We start from the raw sequence: 12,164 nt of genomic DNA on the forward strand, positions 1-12,164 counted from the left end.
CTAGTCCTGCTTCCTCCTGTAGGGTCCAACCCGAGCCGCACCGGTGGATTCCTGGGCACCACCAGCCCTGGGCCAATGGCGGAGCTTTACGGAGCAGCCAATCAGGATTCAGGAGTCAGCAGCTACATCAGCGCAGCAAGTCCCGCCCCAAGCACTGGCTTTGGCCACAGCCTAGGGGTGAGTGATCAGCAGGAGGGCCCTGTGGGGTGGAGCAAGGGGCTCTGTAAAAAGCAGCCTCCCCCAGCCTGGTGCCCTATGGATGTTTTGGATTACAGCTCCCATCAGCTCCAGCCAACACCGCCATTTGGGACTGCAGCTCCCGTTGTAGCTGTAGTCCAGAATATCTGGAGGGCACCAATTTGGGGATGGCTGAATTAAAGGATGTGAAGGGCTAAGCAGGACCCTACAGAGCCACTGCCAGACAGGAAAGGAGGGCCAGTGACTCACATTCATTCATTCATGTATGTTTGCTTTTTAAAGAAATGTCGGGACTTCTTTAGCTTTGCCTAAAGTCATATATCCTTCAGTAACAATCATGATTATTGAATACTGCTAAAGCATTAAATTATGAGACTGTCCCTGCCTTCCAGGCTTGCAATTTAATAGGTACAGCACGTAAGGAATTAGGAATGCGGAGGGAAGAGGAAAGCAAGTGTTAGAACAGCTGCTTTTTCACTGGCTGGTGGATGGGGCCAAGTTGGTCTTCCCATTGCTATGATTATCTTCCTAGGAGGCAGTATGTGCAGCCCCGCCAGTGGCCCTTTCTGATGACAAAGGCCAGAGTGCTCTGCGCTTCAATTTTGCAGCACCAGATAACTCAGTTGGGTTATTTGATATATTTATTTAATTCATAAAATTTATATACTGCATGATTGCAAAACAAAAAACCCTGAAAAAACCACACTCAAGGTGGTTTACAAAAAAGAACTCTTTTTTGTGTTCAGTATTTTACCCCCTTAAGGAGCCATTTTTTGTCAGTCATGTTATGAATTATGTGAGTACAATAAAAATAAAACATTTTGTAACTTATAAAACAACAACCCCAGATTAAAATTTACATCAACGTTCTATATAACTGGGTAGGCTTTTCCTTAGCAAAAACATTTTTAGCAAGCACCGAAAAGTGTACAAAACGAGGCACCTGCCTGCTGGATGTCAATAGGCAGGGAGTTCCAAAGTGCTGCCACACTGAAAGTTCCATTCCTTACAAATGTGGAACGAGAATTTTGTGGCACCTGTAACAGTGCCAGTTCTGCAGATTGAAGCAGTCAAGAGGGCACATGTGGGGATAAGGTCATCTTGTAGGTAAACCTGATACACACACACACACACACACACACACACACGGTACTTTGTGAGTGTTCAAAGCTCTGCAGATAATGTCCAATCGATGTCATGTCATTGTTTTGAAGGGACCTTTGATTGCAACAGCGTTTACTAATGGTTACCACTGAAGCTGAGGACCAAGGAAGGAGGAGGTAAGATGGCCAGTGGGGACTAGGCTACCACAGTGTGCTGTTCATAGGTCTGTCCTTGAATACAGTTTTAGAACTCTTAGTTGAACTGTAGGGTGAAGTGGCCATAGTCCAAGATATTAGAGGGGGTTCCTCCTCCCATAGAGAACTATCTGTACTTCGAAGTCAAGTGGTAAGACCTGGGATGGTTCTCTGCATCTTCTGGCTTTAACAGAGGATCGGGCAAATTCATGCTTTCAGCGGCTAATAGCCATGATGGCTGTGCTCTGCCTCCATAGTCTGAGGCAGCAATACTCCTGAATCCCAGTTGCTGGAAACCACAGGAGGGGAAGATGCTTTAGCGTTTGTGCCCTGCTTGTGGGGCTCTCACAGCCATCTAGCTGGCCACTGTGAAAACAGGAGGTTGGACTGCATGAGCCATTGGCAGGTTCATGTTCAAAGCCCGTCTCCTCCTTTCTACATGAGGGGAAAGGCATGCCCATTGTCTTGACACAGATGCCTGGCTGTGTGAGAAAAAGTCCTTCCATTTGTCTCTCGTGGGATGTTCCCATTGTGGAGTCTAGTATTATGTTGGGCATTGTAAAGGATTCTTTAGCTGTGATTCCTGCATTGCAGGGGGTCGGACCAGATTACGGTAGCTTTGGGGGTGCCTTTCAGCTCTATGCGGGTGGACACTGGTCTAAACCACTGAGCCTCTTGGGCTTGCCGATCAGAAGGTCGGCAGTTTGAATCCCCGCGGCGGAGTGAGCTCCCGTTGCTCCGTCACAGCTCCTGCCAACCTAGCAGTTTGAAAGCATGCCAGTTCAAGTAGATAAATAGGTACTCCTGTGGCGGGAAAGTAAATGGTGTTTCCATGTGCTCTGGTTTCTGTCACAATGTTCTGTTGTGCCAGAAGCTGTTTAGTCCTGCTGGCTACATCAGTGTTGTTCAACCACTGTTCCGCGGCACACTAGTGTGCCGCGAGATGTTGCCTGGTGTGCCGTGGAAAAAATTGAAAAATTACTTTATATATAGTCAATATAGGCACAGAGTTAATTTTTTTAACATTTTCTAATGGTGGTGTGCCTCGTGATTTTTTTCATGAAACAAGTGTGCCTTTGCCCAAAAAAGGTTGAAAAACACTGGGCTACATGACCATGTCTGTGGACAAACGCCAGCTCCTTCAGCCTGAAAGCGAGATGAGTGCCACAACCTCATCATCGCCTTTGACTGGACTTAACCGTCCAGGGGTCTTTTACCTTTTTACCATTGTAAGATTCTACGAGAAAGTGTGCCTACACACTCTTAAGACAGCTGTGAATGCAAAATGCAGAATTCTGGGGAGGCGAAACTTGCATGATCATTCTTTTTTTCCATAATTTCCATCTCCCCGCACCCTTTGTTCTTGCAGATTCCCCAGTGAGCAAACCAAGGACAAGCGACCTGGAGGATCCGGCAACACTTGAGGGATGAGCCAAGATTTCATTTTTAGTAAATAAAACTGCACACTCGTGGCTGTTTTCTGGGCTTCTCCTGGCCTGCCCTGATCTCTCCATTGACCAGATCTTGAGCACTGGATTTGAACGCAAGGAGATCTTGTCTCCTCTTCTTACTAACCGCTGACCGTTTACACTTGTCCCCAAACCCTCCACCCCAACAATTCTTCTTTTATTTATTTTGTTAGCTTGTTAGCTTTTATTTTTAATTTTTTTTGGGGGGGAGAGGGGGGTGCTGGGGAAGGAGGACCGAGGAGGTGTGAAGTCAGTCCTCTCGCTGTCATTGTTTTTTCGTTGTTGTGGTTCTTTTTGCTCTTTTGCAGAGCCTCTCAGAAGAACCGTTTTTATGAATTTGGATTTTATTTTATTGTGATTGTGAGTAGGGGGTAGTTTTTATTGAGGAATATTTTTATTTGGCTTTGAAATCTTTTTGTTTTGTTTTGTTTTTAGATATATATTATATAAATATATATTTGGGGGGGGGGTAGGGCAGGAGGAAGGAACAGGACTTGGTCATGAGAAAGCAAAAGGTTCTCTTGGAAAGGACGCATTGAGATGTCAAGTGAAGGCAGTTCCAAAGGGTAGGCAGAGAGCAGGGAGCTGTCGCTGCATCGGGCAGATTCTCTTTCTCTCTGTCTCTCTTCTTTTTTTGTAAAAAAAAGAGAAACCCTTTCTTTCTATCAAGGTGAGGCTTTGAGAAACGTGCCGAATTAGCAGAAGGCAATTGCTATGGAACGAATAATGAACTGTATATTTTGCTAAGTGGAAGAAGAAGAAGAAGAAAAAACACTATTCCTTGTGACTGAATTCCCCCCTCCCCTCCCCTAGATTTTAGGTTTCTGTGGGTTTTTATTATTGTTATTTTGTTCTCCGCCCCCTTCCCTTCGATCTTTCCTGTATCATATGTAAATATTGCAGGGCGGTCTTCGGCCTTGTTGTGCACCAAGCAAACTCTGGGTTTCTTAAGCTTCCTTTCTTTTTCCTCTTCTCATTCTGGGCCTCTTGATGCCGAAAACGTGAGCAATACTCTCTCCAGTTGGACCGTGACGAACCTCTTTCCCCTCCCCCTTTTTTATACCTTTTACTGTATAAGATTTTAAGACCTCTGGGAGTCTGGTGGGGTGGGGAGCAGGAGGAGGAGGGCGCTTGGTGGGTGTTGGGGGGGACACGGGGGGGGGAGGGCGGGTTTGGAAAGAGTCGGGTGAGAGCTACTTGCATCATCTGGTGCGGGGGGGGGCTGGTGTGTTGCTGGGTGGCTTGTGCCAGGCTCAGCATGCGGGCATCGTGCCCCCCTCTCATGACGGTGCCAGCGCCCGCTTTAGAAAAGGGCTTCTTCAGCCACCACTGCTGGTCTCTGTTGACGCTTTGGGTGGATGTAACTCTCCCAATATTTACCGCTTCCTGCCAAGAGGGTGGGCAATAGCTTGCCGGGAGGGTGGGGGGTGTCGAGGGCATCTGTTCGCCCCCCCCCCCCCAATCTCCCTCACTTTTTACTGTAAAGGTGGGTGATGATTCAGGCAAAAAAGGTGTGTGTGTTTGTGTTTTGCTAGTGAGGGAGACTTAGGCTGTGATCCCACACCCTCCTAAACCCGGCCATCAAAGCCAATGGGCATTATTTTTGAGTAAAGGCCACATCCATACCATACATCAAAAGCACATTGAATCCTGGGGACTGTAGTTTGCCAAAGGGCGCGGAGAGTTGATAAGAGACCCCCCTGTTACCTTCCCAGAGCTACAGAGTGGTTGAACCATCAATCCCCTCTTCCCAGGGGAATTGTGAAGGGAAGGGAAGGTCTCAGCACCAAAGCAAACTATGGTTCCCAGGATTAATAATATTATTATTTTGTAGGGGCAGGGAATTCATGGCTGTTTCGAGTGGTTTTAACTGGTATGGTGTGAATGTGGCCCAAGATCTGCACCGGTAGAAAGGTTCTCAGGGATCCTGTGAGTGGGGGGGAGGGAGGGGAGAAGCCCTGGATCCCCACCTTGTTTTACTATGCCAGGATACCATTTGTTCTTAAGAAAGGCGCATTTGAATCATAGAATTGTAGGGTTGGAAGGCTCCTGAAGGGTCATCTGTAGTCCAACCCCCTGCAATGCAAGGATCACAGCAAATTTCCCCATTGGGAAACCCTGCTTCCTGTCAGGGGTGAGGTGAGCAAAGTTTTCCTCCTGCGATGGAAGTGGAAAGTGAAGGGCCACCCTGCACACGTTCAGCGCTCTCTTTGAAGCAAAAAGTTAAATCCCCATTCGTTTCCCCTTGCACATGGTCCTCTGCATCCTCCTCTGACTCTCATCTCGCGTGGGCCTTTCTTTGTCTTCCGCACCCCTTCTATCAAGATTTGCTACTACACAGCCAGGGAGAGGCTGGGAAGTGTGACATGTGTCTCCCCTTGGAACAGTCATGCTCTCTGGGTGTGACTGGACTACAACTCCCAGCCTTGGCCTGGCTGCCTGCTGGGAGTTGGAGTCCAGGAGCAACTAGGCTGGCTATCCACTCCCTAGGCCGCATTTGCATTCCTCACCCACACGCCTCATTTTCAAGCTGCTTGCCTTTTTGTGGAACTCTTCCTGCCCCGCTCTTCTCGCTACCATGAGGAAGGGCCATAGCTCAGAGGCACAGAGTGCCTGCTTTGGGTGCAGAAGGTCCCAGGTTCATACCTTGGGGTCCGCGTAGGCAGGAATGAGCTAGATGACCAATGAACTGACTTGTGCAAGGCAGCTTCTTTGTATGTGACATTCTGTGTGGTGAGGTGCTGCCCCAGAGTGGGCTTTTGGGTTGCTTCTGACTACCATACTTGAATTCCCCCCCCCCCCAAAAAGGCCCGTTTTTGGGGAACCAGCGTCCCCACAGAGGCAAACTGGGACTCAATCCAAATCTAGATGTGGCCTTTCCAGTGGATTTTGGGCATCACTAAGGTAGGAAGCAGGCAGATCCGACCCCTGTGAGGCCTCCTCCAGAGAGTGAAAGTGTGCGATGCGAAAGGATTCAGACATGCTGCAGCCATGTCCCTTCCTCTCTGCTTCAACCTTTCAATAAGGCAACATTTTGGTGCCTGAAGGGGAAGATCCCAGTGGCGCCCACTCTCTCTCTCCACGCACCAATCTATGGAGCTATCAGTCCAGTGTAATGATCTCCCATGCAACCTCCATTGAAACCAACGGCATCTGTGCCAGAGTACCATAGTTTGTGACATCACAGGCACTAGCCACTGCGTTCTGTCTACTAACTGAAGGGCTCTTTCGCAGCTCCTGTACCTTTCAGGGAGGCTTGTGCCAGGGACCTTCCTTCTGGATCGGTTGCATGTAGGGAATGGTGTGGGTGGGTGTTGTGTCATCTACATTTGGGGGGGGGGCGGAGATGCCTTGGGCCCACCTTTCAAAGAATTGCCACTTTGGCAAGGAAGGAAGCTGGGAGATCTGAGCCCCTTTGAGGTGGCAAGAGGGAATCTTATCTATATATGTTTGGGGGGGGATGTGCAAAATCCCACTTGTCTCAGGTTCCTTTGCCCTGGCTCCTTTCTCCTGCACAGCCAACCAGGACAGGGTCTCTCTGCCTGTTGCATTATTTAGGCAACATTAAAAGATGCCTCTACAAAGTGCATCGTGCAGGTGTGGCAAATGTGCAGTTTGGGTAAGGGCCGTGGTAGAGAGCATCTGCTTTGCATGCAGACAGTCCTGGTTCCAATTCCCCCCCCCCATTGCCAAATAGAAGTAAGGCTCCTGTCCCAAACCATTGAGAGCCTCTGCCTGTCAGTGCAGACAATACTGAGCTACATGGACTAAGGGTCTGACTCGGTTTCAAGCAGCACTCCATCCATCCCTTGCTTGCAGCTTCCTTTTGGTGTGTGCATACTTAGTTGCAGGCCTCACTTCCTCCCTGCGTGTGTAATGCAATACTTCATGGGTGATAATTTCCAGTTGCAATAAATCAATACCCTTTTGTTGCCGGGGGGGGGGGGGGAGAGCTTACCGGGACTGGGTCTGAAATCTGTTTAAACTTGAACCAAAGACCTTGTCTGAGCCTTTTCTTAAGATGCAGTCTGACACTTATGCCCAGGGAAAATAAAACACAGCTTCATCTTAAGTCTAATAATAATAATAATAATAATAATAATAATAATAATAATAATAATAATTTTAGCGCCTTTCCTCAAACTTAGCCCCTATGAGCAAGAGACAAATCCAGCCTTTCCCAACCTGGTGCCCTCCAGATATTTTGGGCTGCATCAGCCCTCAACCAATACGACCACGGCATCCACTTGAGCATGCCCATGCTGGCTGGAGGCTGATGGCAATTTTCGTCCAAAAGAAATGCACAGGGCACCAGGTTGTGGAAGTCTGGACACACAACAACGCCCAAAACAGGATCTTTGCTTCCTTAAGACTGGTGACTAGTGACCATTTTTCAAACAGTGTTGAAAGTAGCAGAAAAGAGCCAGTGTCATTTCCCGGGGGGGGGGGAGGGGGTGTTTCCTTTGTCCTGCTATAACAACTTCGGTTGAGCAGGTTTTTGAAATGATCAGAAGCCTACAGAACCTGTTTGACCAGGATCAGTTTAAACTTCATGCAGCCTGCAGGGGCTGTTCGGAGTTGGAGTCCAGCAACATCTGGAGGGGAACAGATGTCCCTTATCCCTGCACTCACTTCAGAGTGCATGTTTAATGCTGCTTTATCGGGGGGGGGGACAACTTCATGGAGGATAAAGCTGTCAATGACTATTAGCTGCTGTGTTTTACCTCCACTGTTTGAAGCAGTGAACGCAGGTGAGGAGAGTTATTCTTGCGCTCAGGTTCTGCCTGTGTGCTTCCCCAAAGAGGCACCTGGATGGCCACTGTGAGGGCAGGAGGCTGGACCAGATGGGCCCCCTTTGGCGTGATCCAGCAGGGCTCTTCTTGTCTTCTTATGGAGCCTCCAGGTCCAGAGGCAGTCTATCTAAATTCCTAGGTTCTTTGGGAGCAATTGGCTCTACTGTGAGAACAAGACGCCAGACTAGATAAGCCTTTGGGCCTGATCCATCTGCAGGGCTCTTCATATATTGTTATGCATATAGAAAATCAGTGTGTCATGCTTTGTGATGTACCCCAGCTCTCCCTCACCTGCTATTTCATGTCACTACGGAAGATTTCCTTAACTGGAACCTCCAAACCTAAGCGGCAGAAACATCCACTATCCATGCAGGTTCAATCCTTGGCATGCAATCCTGCAGGGCAGGGCTAGGAGGGACTTGGCTGCCAGTGTGGACAGTACTGAGCTAGATGAACCAATGACCTCACTTGGTATAAGGCAGTTTCCTATGCTGCTGTTTAACTCGGAACCATGAGGACTAGCACCTTGTCAAAAGAAGGGCCCTAGGTCACTAGCAGAGCACTTTGCATGGAGAAGGTCCCAGGTTCTGTCCCCAATGGCATCTCTGGGCAAGACTGCGAGAGACCCCTGCCTGAGACCTTGGAGAGCCACTGCCAGTCAGTGTAGGCAATACTGAGGAGATGGACTCAGCGATCTGACTCTGTATAAGGCAGCCCCCCTGCATCCAGAAGTGGAGCAGTCCAGGTGTGAAGCCTTTTGACTGCCCATCAGCGTCAGCCACCCCTTCCTGTTCTCTCTCTCTCTCTCTCTCTCTCTCTCTCTCTCTCTCTCTCTCTCTCTGCTTCATGCCCCCTCCCTCTTTTTGGGATGATGTCCTTGCTGCCTTGTCCTCAAACCCCAGGTCCCCACCTAAAGCAGGTCATAAATATTGGGAGAGTTCTCTTTTTTATTCTTTTTCTTCTTTTTTGCGGGGGGGGGGAGAGGGAAGGAGCGGGGTGGGTGGGATAACTTAGCGAATTAGTACTGGAAACACAAAGCAATAATTTTTGTTACTGAGACGAGTCTGTATGTCCTTTTTTTAAAAGAAGAAGAAGCGAAAGTGCAGCCGCGATTTATTGGGTTTATTTTTATTCTTGAGTCTTCAGCCTTGGGGGGCTGCAGAGGGGGTGGGGACACACACACAGCCGTGCCTCCCCCCTCGGTACACGCGCTGAGCTGCTTCTCCGACCACATCCCTAACCTGCGGCACCACCAAGATCTGGAGTTTGCATTGCGACTCTCTTGGCAACAGCCCAGGTGTCAGGGGGTGGGAGGGCCTGTGATTTGGGGGGGGGAGCTACTGCTGCTGTGTCTGGTTTTTTTTTTTAAGAGAAAAAAAATAAAGCTGTGGTTTTTATTAAGCCAGTTTTATTATACGTCAATGTTCTCTCTCCATACCTGTAACCCCTTTTTCCAGATTTTCAGTTTTAAATTCCTAATAAATTATTTGAAAATGGCTTTTGGATTTGTTGGTGTGGTTTGGAAGTGGGCGAATGCTGCCATGGATTTGTGCTGAGTTTGCATCTAGAAATCTCTCTGGAGGGAGAACGGGCTGTTGGGGTGTGGCTCAGTGGCAAAACATCTCTGCATACAGAAAGTTCCCCAGCATCTCCAGGTAAACTCCTGCTTGAAATTCTGGAGAGCTGCTGCCAGCCAGTGTAACCTCAATAGGCCAGTGGCCTACCTCACCATAGGGCAGCTTCCTGTGTTCCTGTTTGGAAAGGGCCATCATTCAGTGGCGGAGTGCCTGCGGAAGGTCCTTGCTCCAATCTCTGGCACCTCCAGGTAGAGCTGGGAATAGATCTGAAACCTGGGAAAGCTGCTGCAAGCCAGTGTTGACATCACTGAACTAGACAAACCAACGATCTAATTCAATGTAAAGCGTGTTCCACTTCGTTCCTGAGCTTCTAGAAACCTATAAAGGATGAGGGGAAGGGCTGTTGTCTTTCATGCAGAAGGCCCCAAGTTCAGTCCCTGGCAGCACCTTCAATGTCCCCTGTCTGACGCCCTGGAGACCCACTGCCACCCAGTGTAGACAGCACTAAGCTAGATGGATCAGGGATCTGGCAGGTAACAAGCAGCCTCTTATGTTCAAATGGTCCAATGACATTTGATATTTTCCACCTGAGACTCCAAAACCTGGAGAAAGCCAAGAAGCAGAAGAATCAGTCACAAAGTGGGAACCTGTAGGTCTCAGTCATCCCTGACCACTGGCCATGCTGGCTGGAGCTGATGGAAGTTGGTAGTTCAACAACATTTGGAGGGCTGCGGTTTCCCAACTCTTGGCACAGATAAAGGCCTACATCTTGTGATGACCAGCATACAGTCGTACCTTGGTTTTTGAACAGCTTAGTTCTCGAACGTTTTGGCTTCCGAACGCCGCAAACCTGGAAGGGACTGTTCTGGTTTGCGAACTATTTTTGGAAGCCGAATGTCCGACGGGGCTTCCGTGGCTTCTGATTGGCTGCAGGAGCTTTCTGCAGCCAATCAGTATCCATGCTTTGGTTTCCAAACGTTTTGGAAGATGAACGGACTTCTGGAACTGATTCTGTTTGACTTCTAAGGTACAGCTGTATTTCGAAGCAGAAACGCTCTGTGTTCGTGGGATGGGGAGGGTTATTGGTTGCTTTTCGTTTTGTATTTTTATGTCATGAACCGCCCTGTGATCTTTGGTTGGAGGGTGGTGCACCAATTTAATAAATGAAAAGATTTGGCCTGCACAAGCCCCATTGAAATCAATAGGCATGCATTTCAGCAGGGCTTGCAGAGGGGAACGGAGCCCTGGAATGGGGCAGGGTCCGTGGGAATGCCATGCAATTTGCATTTTCCACCGGAGCCTCCCCACAACAAACAAACCCTTGAGCCAGCCTGCTCCTTCACAAGTGCTTCTCTCCCAGGGCTTGGGGTCTTCAGATAGACTGGAACTGGATTGCCGCCAGTGTCCTGTTACGTCTTGGAAATTTGGGCATGTGCCAATGTCCTGAGAGCAGGCCCTCCTGGCCACTCGAGCTGATGTGCAGGGAAAACAAGGACATTCTTGGAACTGAGGAATGGCCACGTGGAGGGTCTGGTTTTGACCCTAAGTTGGAGTGAGTTGCCCAATCAGGGGCGTTTTTAAAACAGCCGTTTCTCCTTCCTTTTTAGCCTGGCACAGCAGTAGTGTGTGGGGGGGCACCTGTTTATTTTCGCACAATCAATTTACGAACGATCAATTTCCATTTGCACAGGTGTCATTAGCCAGCAGAATGCAGCACAAGTGCTGCGGGGGAGGGGGTGCTTGCAAAGCACACACCCCTCAAAGCCACCTTGGGGTTGCTTTTGTCACAGCCAAGGCCAATGAGAGCCAGCGTGGAATAGTGGTTAGAGTGCTGGACTAGGACCTGGGAGAGACCAGGGCTCGGATCCTGACTTGGCCGTGAAGCTCACTGGGTGACCTTGCGTCAGGCAGTCACTAACACTAAAAACCCACTGTTAAATGTTCAGAAAAAGTCAGAAGCCCAAGGCAAGTATAACTTCCTCAACTATGTTTATTCAACATTTGTCCAGTGACGAACAGCTCACTCCTAGAAAAACAAGAACATAACACAGGACGCACACACTAAAAAAAAACCCAACAAGAACTGACAGCTGACAGTGCCTGCGCTTACTTGCCATTGGAACGTTTGGTAGGATTGGTTAGAATGTGCCTGGCAACATAAAATGTGTTAGACCCAACACATAACACTGCTCCCCCCAACTTCCTAACAAAAGGAACAAACACAGTCATCAAGGTGTGCTTGCCTTTTCCGCTCCTGCTGGGACCATCGCAGTTCCTGGGCCCAAGTGGGTGACCCGGGAGGTTCCTTCGGTACCTGCGGTCTGAGTGGGGCGGCCAGCGAGGCCGGCTCCAAAGGGGTCACGGCCGATGGAGCCACTGAGGACTCGGGCCTGAGGTCGCCCTGCTGGGGTAACTCAGTCACCGGCAACCCATCTGGTTCCCACCCTGGCCTGGGCGCAGAATCTCCCGAAGTACCCATTTCTCTGTCCTCTGGTTCCGCTTGAAGTTCCGTGTTCAGAGGTGCCCTGGTTCTGATCTGGTCGAGGTGTCTCTTCCAAACCAATCCCCCCTCCAACCCTACCTCATAGGAAACCAGACCTGTACAGCGGACAATGGTACCTGGGACCCAACCCTGTCCGGGCCCATAGTTTCGGACGTTCACAGGGTCCCCCGGGGAGAACTGTCTTGGAGCCCCCCGCACCACAGTGGATGGCCGTTGCTCAAGAGCCCATACGATCAAGGAGGGTAGTGAGCCTCCTTCCGATAAGCAACTCCGCCAGGCTCCAGCCGGTCACTGCGCTTGGGGTGATGTGTGTTGGGCCAATAAGA

General features: G+C 49.4%; 1 protein-coding gene across 1 annotated transcript in view; it reads left to right on the forward strand.

Annotated features, from left to right (window-relative positions):
• MSI1 (musashi RNA binding protein 1) overlaps positions 1–3,611 on the forward strand; it is a 53,277-nt gene extending 49,666 nt beyond the window's left edge. Inside the window, exons 13-15 of the mRNA XM_033174509.1 lie at positions 12–177; positions 1,413–1,478; positions 2,866–3,611. Coding sequence (XP_033030400.1) covers positions 12–177; positions 1,413–1,454 — 208 coding nt within the window. The 3' untranslated portion in view covers positions 1,455–1,478; positions 2,866–3,611. The remainder of the gene's footprint in view (positions 1–11; positions 178–1,412; positions 1,479–2,865) is intronic.
• Positions 3,612–12,164: the final 8,553 nt, after the last annotated feature.

This window comes from Lacerta agilis, chromosome 17 (genome assembly GCF_009819535.1).
Source record: "Lacerta agilis isolate rLacAgi1 chromosome 17, rLacAgi1.pri, whole genome shotgun sequence".
Classification (NCBI taxonomy): Eukaryota; Metazoa; Chordata; class Lepidosauria; order Squamata; family Lacertidae; genus Lacerta; species Lacerta agilis.